At 42.6% G+C, this 18495-nt stretch overlaps 1 protein-coding gene across 4 annotated transcripts in view; it reads right to left on the bottom strand.

Moving 5' to 3' along the window:
• Positions 1-18495, bottom strand: part of LOC134337269 (protein unc-13 homolog A) — a 298564-nt gene that overhangs the window by 240064 nt on the left and 40005 nt on the right. For all 4 annotated transcript variants that reach the window (XM_063032135.1, XM_063032134.1, XM_063032133.1 and 1 more), the window contains exons 3-4: positions 8272-8371; positions 462-579 (exon numbers count right to left, since the gene is read on the bottom strand). In XM_063032135.1, coding sequence (XP_062888205.1) covers positions 462-579; positions 8272-8371 — 218 coding nt within the window. The remainder of the gene's footprint in view (positions 1-461; positions 580-8271; positions 8372-18495) is intronic.

Raw genomic sequence — 18495 nt, forward strand, 5'->3', positions numbered from 1 at the left:
AGGTACTACATGATGATGTACATGTACTTTGATAAAAATTAAACTTTGAACAGTTATAAATTTTATCACAAGTGTTTTTATACATGTTCTGGTTCTAATATTTAAACTACATCTTCTGAAGCTAAATATTTTATGAAACTGGATTGAATTATGACTGGACGATTCCACAGAATTTTCTTTAAGCCTCACTCGTCAAATACTAATCTAAAGGACTTTATTCTACAACTTAAACATTTGTGCCAAGAAAAAGTTGCTTTAGATGATTGCAATATGTCACCTGGACAAATGTTCTGGAAACAACAGCTCTGACAAATGGTCTTTTACCAGTAGTATTTGTTCAGCTTCTCCTTTTACAGATACTGCCTAACCCATTTCTTCAGCATTTTCAATTTTCATTTCCAGCACCTGTAGCTTTGTTTTTATTTTCAGAAAACAATTAAATATTATTACAAGTGGTTTACCTCATTTGATTGCCGTATACTCCTTAAAGGGATCCACACTGTGCCAACCATTGTGTCCCAGATCAATCCTTTATTCCACACTTCAACAGTCAAGCCTAGGTCTAAACGGTTGATTTCACTGTAAGGGAAACAATTTTATTATGTAGTAATAATTAAGAATTATCTCTATGAAAATATAGATACACTGAAAGGATATGATTAATATTCCACTTGAATCTATAAAATTCAGTCCATTATGATCAGTGGAAAATGAATGAACATGTACCTGTATTGCACACACCTGGTTTATTCCATGATTCAGTATCATTCATACTTATAACCTTTTTCATATTGCAGCAACTCCCTATTTTTCCCCCAGACATACAAAGCCATTTCTCCAAATTAAAACCAATTGTTTTACAGACATTACAGCACAGTACAGGTCCTTCAGCTACAATGTAGTACTGCCCTATTAACCTTCTCTAAGATCAATCCAACCCTTTCCTCGTACATTGCCTTCCACTTTTCTAATCCAAGAGTTTCTTAAATGTCCCTAATGTATCTGTGTTTACGACCATCACTGGACCATCCTTACACCCACACTATACAAAACTTGCCTCGGATATTCCCCTCAATACTTTCCTCTAATTATGCTCAAACCAAAATCCTTATTTACAGAAACCTCATGACAACTTAAGAACACAAAGAAACATGAGGAGTACTCTGTCAATCACAAGTAGTCCATTGACCCAAGTTAATGGACACTTGCACACAATTAAGTGCTAAGAGCTAGACTCCTTGTAGCAAACAGTCTTAAGTGCAGTATTAGGGCAGTCTCAGACCAGTCAGCAGCTTGACTGAACTCTCCCCCCACCCTCAAAAAATGCCAGCACTCATAGGCTATCAAAAAGGGGCCTGAGGGCAGAACTACTGAATATTTGTGAAGATCTTTGACATAAACAGAAAGGTAGGCCCCATTATCTCAAGCCTACTCCAAATATAGAAGATCATGGTGGATATTTTTTTTTAGATCTTGCCATTCTGCAGCAGCAATTCCTCTGATTGATTGGTACAGCTGTGTCTAGGCACTGACTCAGTGAGCAAGCTGCTCAGGCTTCAAGGAAACTGTAGAGAATATTGCACTGCCCCAAGGGAAGCACCTGGTCAATGCCAGACAGTGAGGTTGGGTGGCGCATCACCAGTTTAGACTAACAGCAGTGTGTTGGAATTGGTGGTGAGGAGGCAGCGTACTGCAATATACCTAGGCAAGTCCTGGGAGGTTGGAAGCTATGGAACTATTGGTTCCAGAATTGGAAGAGGGACTAGGTAAATGCACGGCTGTATGCCTGGTTAATTCAGTGCCAGTGCTGAGATCAGGATAAAGTCTTTCTCTATCTTTTTCCCGATGCGATAGTGTCTACATTTCAAAGTGCTCTTTTAACTGCATAATATTTTGAGCTGCGTGAAAGGCACCAAAGCTCTGTTTTTGCAAAAAACCAAATTTGCGCTTATCTAGTGTTCCTCAACACAGCCAGTCTACAACACCATGAATTCCAACATCATCTGTACGTCTTCCCTGCGGAATGTGTACATTTTCTCCAGGTGCTCCAGTTTCCTTCCACAGTCCAAAGACATGCAGGTTAGTAGGTTAATTGGTCATTGTAAATTGGCCAGTGATTAGGCTAGGGGGTTAATCAGGTGTTATTGGGCTGCATAGCTCAAAGTGCCTATTCTGCACTGTATCTCAATAATAATATTACAGTAAGCACATATTAGAGTTCCTCAAAATAAAGGCACGAGCAGAATGTTGACTATTAAGTTTTTTGACAATGCCCAGATCATTACGTGTTTATGTAGTAAATAAGCCATTCCTGTGAATGGAAACTGTTTTTCACATGGTGTCTACAAATACTGGCAACTCCAATATTTTCTGACTCTCAGAAACCCACCAGATTTATGTAGCTGAGTTGCCACTGTTTTACAAGAGAAAGGGGTAGATTCTATGGGGTGGCTGCTCTGGTGCACTGTCAACTACAATCTGTGGCACGGATCAGAGGTGAATCTCCGGGCACCAATCTATCACTGGAGCAAACAACAGGGCTGTATCGTCTGTCGTCTAAAATGATTGAGCCAAATTTCCCAACATACTGATCACGCGTTCATTTCTGCAGAATATACAGGGGCTAACACATTAATCACACCCCTCGAAGTCCTGAAAGGATGCAGCAGCCCTCCTCCCTGATCTCAGAGTGCTGACAACATCATCCCAACAACTGCAGTTTAATTCTAAACTGAATTTTAAAAGTTATAACTGGTATCTTGCTTAATGCTACGACTACACTTTGTACACTTTCTTCAGGACATTCTTCGTTGTGCAAATGAGTTTAGTCATTGTCACATTTCTGTTCTTAAGTTTAACATAACCCTTTATAAATCATTAATATAACAGCCAGATGAGAAAGCTGCAAGGGTGTTATTTGAAATCATGCCTTGACAACAAACGGAATCATGGAAAGCACTAAAGATAATTCCCCAGCGATTTTTAATGGACTGCATTTCGAATAAGTACAAACCTCAATTCTTTTCTCTACATGAAAACACAGTTTGTATATTTGTATAAAAATAGTAAGTACACATACTTTAGAATTAAGTGAACACATTGCACACAACTAAGAACATCTGTAAGCTTAAATTAAAACAACGTTGGCACTTTGCCAAACAGATTAACATTTCCAGCCCCCAGGCTCTGAAGATGGAACCTGATAGGTTAAACATATTATGAAAAAGTCAACATTTAATACCACTCTGGTAAGAATAGATCATTAATTTTTGTAAAGATAATCTGGATATCCAGTTTAAATTGCATCTGCATGGCATTTGTATGCATTTCTGAAGAAACAATCTACATTCACACACGCTGGGATAACTTCTTAAGTAACTTCTTATCTTCTTTGTTATAGAGGATGACAAAAAGTGTGTGTGTTCATCAATAGCAAGTTGCAAGTTTTGATGCACAAAATCTCATCTAAAGTTTATGGCCACAAAATAATATGCTCCAAAATTATTTCAGTGTAATTTCAAGTGCTAATAGTACAGTCAATTTATTATTATATGTTGGGGAATGAAATCCAATTCTGATTCTCCTATAAATATCAATTGCATGAAGACTCAAAGGAACGTTTGGCTTTTGACAACAAAGTGTTAATAATTACAACTCACTAATACAACAAATCATTAGCTTTAACAATCTACCTTGTGACGAGAATACACATAAAATTAAGATGTTTGCTGGCCTGGGTTAGCATCAGTGACATCAGCAAGTGGTCTGCCACCTGCCCTCAGGGGAAGGAGAGATAAGGAACAATGGAGCAGCGTCTGGAGATGTGTAATGAAGGGACGGGGGAGAGAGAGCTGTCTGGAGCGGCTCCCCCCTTTGAACCTTGAACTGCTTGAAGTGATGGACAGGCGATGCCCCAGCAGGGGAATAAAAAGGGACCGGTTCGCTAAGGCAGGACACACGCCACCCGAGGTAACGAGACCCTGGAAGCGGTACGCTTCTCACGAGTCGGTGAGAAGTATCAGACAACGGCCAGGGTGGAAAGGTACGATCAGCGGGAACCCGGTGTGTGTCCGCCCTTGCCTGGGTGCCGGGTTCACAGCAGAGGATCGACCGCATCTGGAGGAGTCACAGTCGGTGACCTCAGGTGACATCACCAAGGACCCGCCCAAAAGTTGCTTGTGAGCCATCTTGCCGGTCTGTGAGTGAAGCCGTTCTGAATGATCAGTTGTTCCTGTTCTCTCTCTCTCTCCCCGCGCGTTGTCCATCGCCATGGCAACGATTAGTGCGCACTGAACTACTAAACTGGACTGAACTTTGAGTCACTTTGAAATTTGGTCATTTACCCCTAGACAACGATAGAGCTTGATTGATGCTGTCATCTTAATTCTGTGCACATGTGTGTTTATCATCGCTGAACTGTTGCATTTATTATCCTTTCGATTACTGTGTTGCTTGTTTCTTTAATAAAACTTTCTTAGTTCTAGTACTCCAGACTCCAACTGAGTGATCCATTTCTGCTGGTTTGGCAACCCAGTTACGGGGTACGTAACATAAGTGGGGTTCTCGTCCGCGATTTTGAACGCTAAATTTGGGACGGAGTAAATTGATTGGGTTAAAATTCCCGAAAGAAAGAAAAGACAAACAGCAGAAATGGAGGCTGAGGAATTTATAAAGGCGCCGACCTTGGAGGCATTAGAGGATGCCAGGAAATCGGAATTGATAGCTGTGGCCAAACGGTTGAATCTTGCTAAGGTGAAGTCGACAATGAGGAGAGAGGAGATACACAGAGCTATTGTAGAGCACTATGTATCTAAAGGTGTGTTTCCCCAAGGTGAGCTGGGGGTGGTGTCTATTGAAAAACCTGCTGGAGACGCGGTACAGGTACAGCTTGAAAAACTGAGACTCAAGCACGAGTTCCGGGTACGGCAGTTAGAGAGAGAAGAGAAAGAGAGGGACAGACAGTTAGAGAGAGAGGAGAAAGAGAGGCAATGGGAGCGAGAAGAGAGAGGGAAACAGAGGGAAAGGGAATTTGAGCTGGAGAAGTTAAAGATAAGGGCCGAGCAGGGGCTCGTGCCGAACCAAGGTGGAGGGTTCCGGGCGACCCAGGAGGTTAGGCTGGTTCCCCCATTTGACGATACCGACGTGGATCGGTACTTCCTCCACTTCGAAAAAGTGGCTATAAGTCAGGAATGGCCGAGGGATAAGTGGGCTGTGTTACTTCAGAGTGTACTGAAAGGGAAAGCCCAACAAGCTTACTCCGCTTTATCTGCGGAAGATGCCCAGAGGTATGAGGTGGTGAAAGAGGCCATCCTCAGGATTTATGAGTTGGTCCCGGAGGCGTACCGGCAGAGGTTCCGGAATGCGAGGAAGCGGTGGGACCGCACGTATTTGGAGATTGCCCATGAGATGCAGACATATTGTGAGCGTTGGTGCGCCTCAAAGGGGGTAGAGGGGGATTATGACAGACTGCTACAACTGATCCTGATTGAGCAGTTTAAAGGTTGTGTCCCTGAGGGTATGAGACCCTACCTCGATGAGAAAGAGGCAGCCACGTTAGCCGCAACTGCTAAGTTAGCGGATGAGTATGCGTTGACGCATAAAATGAAGTTTGCCCCGAGTAAAGGCTACCAAAAGGGTCGTCAGGACGGCGGGGAGAGTCCGCCGGAAAAGTCAGAAAGTAAGCCGGGGACTAGTGAAAAGGATAAGGTAGACCGGGAGCAGTCTGGTAGGAAGTCTCCTGGGGTCGTCTGTTATAATTGTGGGAAAGTCGGACACTTTGCGTCCAGGTGCTTTGGCCCAAGGAAAGGAAAGACGGGGGTTCCGACTGGCTGTATTGAGCCGGCAAACCCACCCCCAAGGGGGAGGAGGTCTGATAAAGTTCAGGAATGGGCGTCTCCCTGCGTGGTTGTCCCGAAAGCCGATGGGGGCATCCGATTCTGTACAGATTACAGAAAGGTGAACGCCATCACAAAAACTGATGCTTACCCCATCCCAAGGGTAGACGATTGCATCGATAAAGTGGGGAGAGCTACGTACATCACCAAGGTCGACTTGCTGAAAGGATACTGGTGTGTTCCTTTAACCGACCGGGCTAGAGAAATCTCGGCATTTGTCACCCCCTCCGGTTTGTACGGATATAATGTTCTACCTTTTGGCATGAAAAGCGCCCCAGGGACCTTCCAGAGAATGATTAATTCAGTAATAAAGGGACTCAGGAACACAGAAGCATATATTGAAGATTTAGTGGTCTGGAGTGACACGTGGGAGGAACACATTGTGGCGGTGGGGGAGCTATTTAAACGGCTGTCTGAAGCCAGCCTGACAGTGAACCTCGCAAAAAGTGAGTTCGGCCACGCGAAGGTCACTTATCTGGGATTTGTGGTGGGACAGGGGCAGCTGGCTCCGATGCAGGCTAAGATGCGGGCTATCTTGGAGGTCCCCACCCTGACAGACAAGAGAGCCCTGAGAAGGTTCTTGGGGATGGTGGGGTACTACAGGAAGTTTTGCAAAAACTTTGCGGATATTACTCTCCCTCTCACTAAGCTTTTGCCAAAGAATGCGAAGTTCGTGTGGGACGACCTTTGTCAACAAGCCTTCGAGAGTCTGAAGGCGATTCCGTGTCACCATCCTGTGCTGAATGCGCCTGACTTTTCAAAACCCTTCTCTCTAGCAACAGATGCTAGCGACGAAGCTGCCGGGGCGGTGCTGTTGCAGACAGACAAAGAGGGGGTTGAGCACCCAGTCGCTTACTTTTCTAAGAAATTTAATACCCATCAGAGGAACTATTCCACTGTGGAAAAGGAGCTACTGGCCATCATATTAGCATTACAACATTTTGAAGTTTATATTTGCCCGGCACGAAAACCACTGGTAATTTACACTGACCACAACCCATTAGTGTTTTTGGCCACTATGAAAGATAAAAACAGAAGATTGCTAAATTGGAGTCTGATGCTACAGGAATTTGATATAAAAATTAGACATATAAAAGGCACAGAAAATGTGATCGCTGACTGTCTGTCAAGGTGTTGACAATTTCAAATTCTTTGTATTAGCCAAATAACTGATAAAGATGTATATTTGTGTGTGTATCAAATAATGTAGTCACATTTGTAATTTTTACCTCCCGGTAAAAATCCTTAAAAGGGGGGAAGTGTGACGAGAATACACATAAAATTAAGATGTTTGCTGGCCTGGGTTAGCATCAGTGACATCAGCAAGTGGTCTGCCACCTGCCCTCAGGGGAAGGAGAGATAAGGAACAATGGAGCAGCGTCTGGAGATGTGTAATGAAGGGACGTGGGAGAGAGAGCTGTCTGGAGCGGCTCCCCCCTTTGAACCTTGAACTGTTTGAAGTGATGGACAGGCGATGCCCCAGCAGGGGGATAAAAAGGGATCGGTTCGCTAAGGCAGGACACACACGCCACCCGAGGTAACGAGACCCTGGAAGCGGTACGCTTCTCACGAGTCGGTGAGAAGTACCAGACAACGGCCAGGGTGGAAAGGTACGATCAGCGGGAACCCGGTGTGTGTCCGCCCTTGCCTGGGTGCCGGGTTCACAGCAGAGGATCGACCGCATCTGGAGGAGGAGTCACAGTCGGTGACCTCAGGTGACATCACCAAGGACCCGCCCAAAAGTTGCTTGTGAGCCATTTCGCCGGTCGGCGAGTGAAGCCATTCTGAATGATCAGTTGTTCCTGTTCTCTCTCTCTCCCCGCACATTGTCCATCGCCATGGCAACGATTACTGCGAACTGAACTACTAAACTGGACTGAACTTTGAGTCACTTTGAAATTTGGTCATTTACCCCTAGACAACGATAGAGCTTGATTGATGCTGTTATCTTAATTCTGTGCACATGTGTGTTTATCATCGCTGAACTGTTGCATTTATTATCCTTTCGATTACTGTGTTGCTTGTTTCTTTAATAAAACTTTCTTAGTTCTAGTACTCCAGACTCCAACTGAGTGATCCATTTCTGCTGGTTTGGCAACCCAGTTACAGGGTACGTAACAACCTAAATTAAATTACATTTTCATTCAAAATTATGAACTTTGCCCCAAAGATTCACAATGACTTAACTTTCGGAGAATAAACATGCTTATCCCTACAAATCTAATCACCAATCTGTCCATCATAAAAAAATACATTCTTGCTTTAGCAAAACTGTCATTTAAATTCCCATTATATGGCATTGTACTGTATATTGGAACTTACCATCACTGACAACCCAATGGTAATGTTATGGTACACTTTCACATGCAAAACTTACAACATAAAATCTTGCTCCCAGCATGGTTGATTCCCTCGTACTGCTATGGTCGTACTCTTCACATTTTGAACTTTTAAAGTCACATAGGTATTATATCTTTCTGTAACGAGAAATAAACAATTGCAGTGATCATAATTATGTTGAACAGAATGGACATAGAGACTAGCCATTTGTCCATAACCTATGCAAAGGTGACATTACATGAAGGAACATAATATTCCAAAAGGGCAAGAAAAGAAACTTGAAGATAATTGCACTACATTTCAATAATATTAATGGAAAAATTAGTTTAAAAAAAAATCAATATTGATATTAAGTGAATCTGCAATCAAAACAAATTTACAATGAAACTACAATAGTTAAGGACTACCTTGCTTCTGTGATCCAAAAATAACCAAGTTCACTAATTTTCCCTCTGTGCTATTATTTGAAAATATTATACAACTATTTAATTAGCAAATGAATTCCATTAAACAAAACAAAATGAGTGAAGGCCAAACCACTGTCAATAAATGAGGCAGTATCTTCAGATTTTAAAGGGGCATTTAAACACCCATTCAATTATGGGTAGAAATGGCATGGATAGAATAAATTAGTAGTGGATATAATCAGATTTCAGCTACACCTGCCTGCAAATGGAGACAGGCTGGGGGAGGGGCGTGGGCAGAAAGTACTTTGAGGGTACTTTCTGTTTCTTGTATTTGAATACTTCTGTCAAACAGGCTCCAAGCCCAAATGCCTCATTGGGTGAAGCCCCCACCACCTCCAAATTACTAAAGATATTTTATATAAATTTTAATACGATGGTTAGTGAAAAGAGAAAAGTTGTTTGAATAATCAAGTAGATTCATTTTAACTGTTTATAATTATTAATAAAAACCAAATTCACTTGGTCTTTAAACTTAGTCAATCTTGCTTAATTTTTAAACTACATCTCCAATGAGTGTGAAAAATGATACAAAATCATAACTTATCAAATTATCCAGTAACCATAACAGAATCACCCAAGTTGGTCATAGCCACAGCAATCCATTTACACTAATTCTGCACAATCTTCAAAATTTGTCAGAGATGGCCCTTCTGTGAATAGATAAAAAGCAGGAAGTATTTTCTTCCTATTGTTTAGGTTATGTTTCAATAATGGTCCACTGGAAGACTGAAATTATTGACATTTCAGTAACTGAGAATATTACAGCAAAATTAATTTGCCATTTTTTTCATGCCGTTTTTCACCCTGCGAGCATTGATAGCCTTCCTCGTTGCACATGAAGACCCAATCTAGGTGCCATGTGTAAACTTGCTGTTTACCATGTCAGCATTTAAAATTATTAATATAGGTGATAAACAACAATGGACCCAGTTCCTATCTCTACAGCACATCACAGGCTTCCAGTCAGAGATACACTAATTTACTACCACACTTGTCTTCTCCCACTAAGCCAACACTGAATCCAATTTACTACTTCGTCCTGAGTACAGGTGCTATCTGTGCAGAATTTACGAATTATCAAATTTACTGTGGTTTCCACCAGATGCTTTGGTTTCTCCCCATTCCTCAAGGTGTACTGGTAGGCTAACTAGTTACCTCTGAGTGTAGGGAAGTGACAAAAGAATCTAATGGGGAGTTTATGGGCATGAGAGGATAAGAGTTGCAAGGGCAGGGCCACCTGAAGATAAAGGTGGAGGGACAGATGGATAGATAAATATACAGTACTAATGGAATTCCTCTACTAGAGCCAGCATGGACCTGATAGCTGAGTAATAGCTGCCACTTAACTATATTTCCACCTCTTTGTAGCATCGGTAAGCTATAATTCATTATGTTAGGTGTTTCCACTTGTCATTATATTGATTGAAAAAGAGGCCCCATTGTGAGCTGTCAAGACATTATTTACAACTGCTAACATGAAAATTTTGGGTGGCAGAGTGGAAATAGATACATATCTACGAGACGTGCAAGGAGCCCCTTCCCTACGCTAGCCTGCATGTCACCTGGTGTAGCACCTGCTTGTGCCCCCCCCCAACCCTGGCTCATGGTCACATGAAGTCATGGGAGCAGGTGGTGGATGGTCGTATGAGCAGCTGGTGCATATCACAAGTCCTGGTTATGCAACGACTGACACCAGGAAGACAATCTCTGAAGAGTATAATGGCTAGGGTCACCCATCTTGTAAAGACACTGCCCAGAAGGCGGCAATGGCAAACCACTTCTGTAGAAAAATTTGCCAAGAACAATCGTAGTCATGGAAAGACCACATTTGCCCACATCATACAACATGGCACAGAACTCAAACAAATGAATCTGAAAATGACTATCTTATCCCCATCCTTTGTTTAATCTGTCAACCAGTTCTCCATCCAAGGAAAATTGTCTTTAATGCCAAGAGTCCCTATGACAGGCAGCAAGGTACTCCTTGTATCCCCTCAATATTATATATTTGAATGAGAGAGCTACCCATTCTTCTAAACTCAATGGTACAAGCCTACTGTTCATCATTTTTTCCCAATTAGACAACACCCACCTGCAATCTCTGGAACCAACAAACGTGCAATTGGATTTGGCTTTTTGGTGTTAGCATCATACTCTGCATCCACAAAACATGGGTTTCCTTTCTTTCATCTCTCCCTGCATATTTCTGTACAAACCTCCCCCACCATCAGAACATAATTTTCCAACAATGAAAATGTATATATATGAGCCTTCCAGGAAGATGGGATTCATCAGCTGTGGTTGCCAGCTCATCTAGAAGGTAAAAACTGATCTCAAACTCCACTGTCTTGTGGCTATACCCATAGTGAAAGCTTTAGAGGTAAACACAGAAAAATTACGGTGCTGGAGTTCCTAAGGCAGTCTTACATTGAATTCAATGCTGACTGGCAATTCCTGTAACACCATTGGTGCCAAAGTATGTTGGTTTCTGTCATTTCTTTGGATTCTTCAGCTGCGTGGAGAGGGGGAGCCTGCTGCATGGGCAACAGCTTGCTCTCCATACTGTACCGCCCTGCCTTGTTTATCACATAGACAGCTAGGATGCAACATCTATGGTCCACCCCAACCAGAAGGCCACTGAGATACTGGAAATGTAGACCATTTCCTGTATCTCACAATGATGAAACAGCTCTTCAGGCCAACATTTCCAGATCAGTAAAATTGACTATACTCAATCAGCTCCACCAGACAGCCCGACTTATTTGCATGCCTGCCACCAGACTCCTGAATTAGAAACTCTACTGCAAACTATCATGGGAAGAAATTACCATTTGAATAAGGCAATAATATAACTTTACATAAAACACAACATTTCCAAGACTCTCAAGAATCCCTGACCAACAAGGAGTACCTATCATGATACCAAGAGTCTCACATCGATACACTCATAACATAAGCTAAAATTAAATGGCAGATGGAGCACACTACCTCACAATCTTCCCATCTGCCATCCTATTTGTGGTGGTGTCTACAGATATTGGCTGCCACAACCTTATTGACTGCAGAACGCATTCAAGTGGAAGCAGATCCTCCTTATATCTGTCTCTGAATGTACCTTACCCATATTTGAACCACCTTTTTTTCCTTGTGGTAACCCACTGTTCTGTTAGTTTTTATTGTAAAATGGTTCCATTTTATGTGGGCTTGGAACCACTCATAACACTGAGATGGACACTGCTTCAATTATTGGAACTTTGGATTGTTGGCTCCCCTGCTCCCCCCCCCCCCCACAATAGCTAACCCTAATCTTGCAGTTTAGATTTAAGCTCAAACTTGAGGGAGGGGCCAGGGGAAATCAGCTTCTATTGGCTGGTGGAGAAGATTTGATGGGCTGAATGGCCCAATTCTGCTCCTATATTTCATACTATCCTGGATGTTTCTACATTAAGTATGCTCAATTCACCAAGCCTCAGAATGAGATCAAGCAATAGCTCCTTCCATTTTGGACCGGAAATAAAACAGATCAGTGTTGTTATTAGGAATATTTCTAAAAAATAAATATTCCTATCGAACTATCCTGGTAAATTAAAGGATGAAGGAATTCAGTCTTAAACATTAGATTGCAGTTGCTCTTTCCAGAGAAAAAGGTAGTTGAAAGGAGTTTTCAGCAAGACGTTACAGATGAAATAACTAAGTGGGGAAGTACAGTATTTCCCATAAAACAGATTGAGCAAAAAGAGCAATGTGAGAAATATCGTATTTTGATTTTATGAATATTAAATGGGTAAATTGTCCAATCAAAATAAAAATGAGCAATATAAAAATTCATTTTCCCCCTGTGTAAATTCAGATCTAAAAGTTGTTAAAAGTCAATATTCGGAAAATGGATAGTAAGACTCAACATCCAGTATTTGTTGCTTATTCCTGGATACGCTTTGGAAAATGTTGTCAAGGCTTACTGAATCTTTGCTGTCAAATATGTTGAAGTTGCTCAATTGCTGTAATGGTGGCACTGTCAACATTTTGACGTAGTGATGAGGAACAGTGATACATGTTCAAATTAGTATGGTGTGTTACACAAAACATCTGTGCCTTAGATGTTGTCTTTCCATCTTTTCAAGGAGTGGCATCCCTGGATTGGTAAAGCACAGTGCAAGCAGCACTAATAGAGCTAACATTAACCCAGGATTAAGATCACAATGGTATTTAAAAGTTCCAGAATGAAGCCATAGCTAGTTAGAGGGTTAAAAAAAAGACTAAAATAGTTTGTTAGGAAAAGATCAAATGATCTCCAAGAATGACAAAGATGTAGTGCTAAGAAAATGCCTGCTTCTTATAACTGATTGCTTCTTTGAAAAAATCATGAAGTATACATCTATCTTACTTAACCAGCATTAGACCAGCACAAATTCAATCTTATATTTAATGAATGAACAATAATATATTGGCTCATTATTAAACAGTTGACTTAGAAATTCACAGTGGAATATACATCCTACTGCAAAACATCTACCAGCCTGTCATCATTTGCTTAATCACATCCAAGGAGTTCGTATTTTGTTTTTTTTTTAAATGGATATTTACAAGGTTTAAAGAAGAGAGAAGATAAATGCATCATCAGCACTAGAATAATGTTATTTGCACTGTATATCAATGTCAACTGATTTCACAATTTCCTTCTTTTGATGAACAAAGCAAGACAAAAAAATTTGACTGGAACCAAAAATAATAAACTTAGTTAATAAGCTATCAAAACCAAGAACACAAACAGAAAAGAACAGCAAATCAATGACCGCAAAGTGACTGTGCTCACTGAACTACTTTAGCTCCCAGTCTACCTTGATTTTAAAAACTTCATGTATTTGCCCCCCCCCCATCTTATATAAATAGATATCCTCAGAGTAGAATTAGTTTAATTCACCAAGTCTTTACTTAAGGAACTTCACCCAAGACTCTAGACTACTTTTCATCTCCAAAATCCCAGCTACAAATAGATCCTTCCTCCTGACCTCCTGCCTTCATGATCCATCACTGACAATGTAACAATCTTCCACTCCCCTTACTCACTGTCCTATCCCACTTGTGAGCCTGCAGCATTTCATTCACTGATATTCAACCCTGATATTGTCAGTAAACCTTCAAGGGTGGTGGTGCTGTAGCTTGTCAGTAGGTCTTAAACACAAAATACTCTGCAGATGCTGGGGTCAAAGCAACACTCACAACACACTGGAGGAACTCAGCAGGTTGGGCAGCATCCGTAGAAACGATCAGTCAACGTTTCGGGCCGGAACCCTTCATCAGGACTGAAGAGGGATGGGGCAGAGGTCCTATAAAGAAGCCTGACTGTCCCGGTAGACCCATAGTTTCTGCCTGCTCCTGCCCCGCCGAACTTGTATCCGCCTACCTGGACTCCATTTTGTCACCCATAGTTCAGTCCCTCCCCACCTACATCTGGGATACATCCCATGCCCTCCACCTCTTCAATAACTTCCAGTTCCCCGGTCCCGACCGCTTCATTTTCACTATGGATGTCCAATCCTTATACACCTCCATTCCCCAACAAGAGGCCTCAAAGCCCTCGCTACTTTCTGGACAATAGACCTCACCAGTTCCCTACCACCTCCCTCCTGTTGGCAGAACTCGTACTCACACTTAATAACTTCTCTTTTGGCTCTTCCCACTTTCTTCAGACCAACCGTGTAGCTATAGGCACTCCCATGGGCCCCAGCTATGCCTGCCTCTTCGTTGGTTATGTGGAACAGTCTGTGCTCCAAACCTATTCTGGTACTGCTCCCCAACTTTTCCTTCGTTACACTGATGACTACATTGGTGCTGCTTCCTGCACCCATGCTGAGCTCGTCAATTTCATCAACTTTACTTCAAACTTCCACCCAGCCCTCAAATTCACTTGGTCTATATCGGACACTTCTCTCCCCTTTCTCTATATCTCAGTCTCCATCTCTAGAGACAGACTGTCAACTGACATCTTCTACAAGCCCACTGACTCTCATAACCACTTCAACTATACCTCATCCCACCGTGCCACATGCAAAAATGCCATTCCCTATTCCCAGTTCCTCTGTCTCTGCCACATCTGCTCCCAGGATGAGGCATTCCGTTCCAGGACATCTCAAATGTCATCTTTCTTTAAGGATTGTGGTTTCCCTTCTGCCGTCATCAATGACGCCCTCACCCGCATCTCCTCCATTTCCCGCACTTCAGCCCTCACCCTATCCTCCCACCACCACAACAAGTACAGAGTTCCCCTTGTCCTCACCTACCACCCCACCAGCCTCCGGATCCAGCACATTATCCTCCGCAACTTCCGCCACCTTCAACCAGACCCCACCAGTAAGCACATCTTTCCCTCTCCACCCCTCTCCGCTTTCTGCAGGGATCGGTTCCTCCGTGACTCCCTGGCCCATACATCCCTCCCCACGGATCTCCCACCCGGCACTTATCCCTGTTAGCGCAAGTGTTACACCTGTCCCTACACCTCCTCTCTTGCCACCATTCAGGGCCCCAAACAGTCCTTCCAGGTGAGGCAACACTTCACTTGTGAGTCTGTTGGGGTCATCTATTGCATCCAGTGCTCCCGGTGCGACCTCGTCTACCCCCTTGAAACCCGACGCAGATTTGGGGACCACTTCGTCAAGCACCTCTGCTCCGTCCGCCACAACAGACAGGATCTCCCAGTTGCCACCCACTTCAACTCTGCTTCACACTCCCATTCAGATATGTCCATACATGGCCTCCTCTACTGCCATGATGAGGCTAAACTCAGGTTGGAGGAGCAACACTTCATATACTGTCAGGGTAGTCTCCAGCCCCTTGGTATGAACAATGAATTCTCCAACTTCCAGTAATTCCCTCCCCCCCGCTTCCCCAATCCCTATTTCACTCTGCCCCCTTCCCCAGCTGCCTACTACCTCCCTCATGGTTCCACCTCCTTCCACTACCCATTGTGCTTTCCCCTATTCCTTCTTCACCTTTCCTGTCTATCACCTTCCTGCTTCCCCTCCCCCACCCCTTTATCTTTCCCCTTACTGGTTTTTCACCTGATACCTACCAGCCTTCTCCTTCCCACCCTCCCTCCACCTTCTTTATAGGACCTCTGCCCCTTCCCTCTTCAGTCCTGACGAAGGGTTCCAGCCTGAAACATTGACCGATCGTTTCCACAGATATTGCCCGACCTGCTGAGTTCCTCCAGTGTGTTGTGAGTGTTGTCAGTAGGCCTGTACCTTGTAGAAGTCTCAGATTTGATCACAGTTCCCTTTGAACCATGACCTGCCTACTGAACATGGACCTCATTCATTGACACAACTAATTCTCTACGAGATATTCGCTACACAGCTTCAAGCCTTAGTCCACCAACCCCATGCAATCCCATTCAATTCCCTGATCCCAACCAGCACAAAACTACACTGATACCATTGTCAGAACTCAGGGAGGATACCAGAGAAGGAGTGACACAAATAGCTATTAGCTGGACAAATCCAATCCCACAACAATTTCATCTTGTACCAGGATAGTTGAAGGACCCCCTCCTTCTTCCTTCAAAGGAGGGAGTCTTTGGACCATCTTGGTGCTGCAGGTTCAACCATTTCCCCTCCACTGAAACACTTATTTGCCTGGTTGACCATGATCTGGAAAGAAAAAAAGCATGAAACTAAAGTTATTCATTGTGAGAACAAGTAGTACACTTCGGGATTTTGTACATGCCCTCATTACAGATATCTTTGCAGGACATTCAAATACTCCTTGCTTTAATTTGTGCAATTTATTCAAATACTTGTTGCTTCAGTCCTGCTCAAATATCCTCCAAACTCTTTCTCTAGGTACATTGACAACTGTATTGATGCAGTTTCAAGCATCTTAAAATTTATTACTATTGCTGTCAATTTCTATCTTTCTCTATCATATGGTTCATCTTTCTCTACTTTTCCTGGATTTCTTCACATCTAAGGATAGGTTGGTCACCAAGATCCAGAATAAGCCCAAAAATTCTCAGCTATCTCCCATCTTGTCTCATACAAGAATTCCATTCCATTCTCTCATTTCCTCAGTCTGATATATATGCTTTGATGAGACTTTCCAGTGAGCTTCCAAGATGTCTTGATTGTTCTTTAATGTCTATTACTATCAAGTTGACACAAAGCTTCCAACCACATTTCTTCTATTTCCCACACTGGAATTCAACTTATACAAAAACAAAACAAAAATGAGTCTTAGGCCACTCAACCTCTCAAGCCTGTCCCCATTGTTATCCTCCATAATTTCCTGGAGCAGAAAACTCCTTTTGTTCACCACTCTAAGAATGGTGAATAGTAAATCTCTCTCCTTCTAAGGAGAAGGATAGGCTTCTCGGGACTTACTATCCATCTCACCAGCTCTGAATTCATAGAACATAGTTTACAATGTCCACAGCTTCAAGATTCTACTGTTCATCTTCACCCTCCCTTTTTTTCTGAGCATCTGAAAAGAGACTGTTCCTGTGGCAATTCCCTGGTGCTTTTCTTTCTCAAGGTTTTCCCATCCAAATGAAAGAGGTACATCACCAGCTATTTTACCCATCCCTTCCCATCATCCAGACATCCAGTCTTTCCAGGTGTGATTCATCTGCTCTTTTTTTTTCTATCTACTGTTCAGCATTTAGTGCTCATGGTGTGGTCTCCTAAAGCATTCTACCTTTGGTTTTAGATTCAACTGAAGCGTAGAGCTTTCAGTTTTACCATCTCATTTTTTTTCTCTAATTTCTCTTTATTAATCTATTAACTTGAAGTTATAAACAACACAATAAAGCCAGCTTTGAGATGTTTTGTTTATTCTTTGTCTTCCCTGCCTTCAGGAAATTAAAAATAAATTCATTTTCATTTCCACTGTTCCAATGAAAGGTCTTTAACTAGTGTTTCTCTTTTCATAGACATTTTTTCAACCACTTTCAGCTTGATCATTTACTTAACACTGGTTAAGCCACACATGGAAGATTCTGTGCAGTTCTGTTCACCACATTACAGAAAGGTGGCGGTGGCTTTGGACAGGGTACAAGAGAAGTTCACCTGGGTGCTACCTAGATTTAGAAAGGTATTAGTTACAAGGATGAACAAAATTGGATCATTTTATCTGAAAGAGAGGCCAAGAGGCAATTCAATACAAGTAGATAAATTGTGAGAGGCACAGAGGGGGTAGACAAATCTTTTACCTGTGTAGAAATGACAAACACCCCAGAGCATAGGTTTAAGATCAGTTGGGAGAAGTATAAAAAGTGGTCTGCAAGGTAAGTGTTCATTTGTGGTAGTGGAAACACATACAATTGCATCATTTAAGGGGCACCGAGTCAGGCACATAAACAAGCAGACAATGGAGGAATACAAACCAGGTGCAGGCAGATGAGATTAGTTTTAATTGGCATCACTGTCAGCACAGACAGGATGGACCAAAAGGCCCATTCCTGTATTGGAAGGTTTCACCTTTTATGTTGTGTGACATAGAGCTTACAATTGATCAATGGCACAAAAACCCACTATTAATTGCAAACCTGAAGCAAGCCAGCAAAGTTAGGCACCCAGCCAAATTTTCATTTCCATTAGGATGCCCAGAGGTTCCTTGTCTCAAATAGCCTCTGGCAACTAAGTCCAGTTCCTGGTCTTCACGCTAAGCCTGAAGAACCATTTCTACTGACAGGAGAAAGGGCAAAGGCCTTTAAGTTACTGGCACCTTAAAACCAGTCGCTCTGGGCAGATGGGGCTTGGCAGCTGTGGTTGGCAGCTCATCTAGAAGGAAATCGCCACCGC

Source organism: Mobula hypostoma, chromosome 24 (genome assembly GCF_963921235.1).
Source record: "Mobula hypostoma chromosome 24, sMobHyp1.1, whole genome shotgun sequence".
Taxonomy (NCBI): domain Eukaryota; kingdom Metazoa; phylum Chordata; class Chondrichthyes; order Myliobatiformes; family Myliobatidae; genus Mobula; species Mobula hypostoma.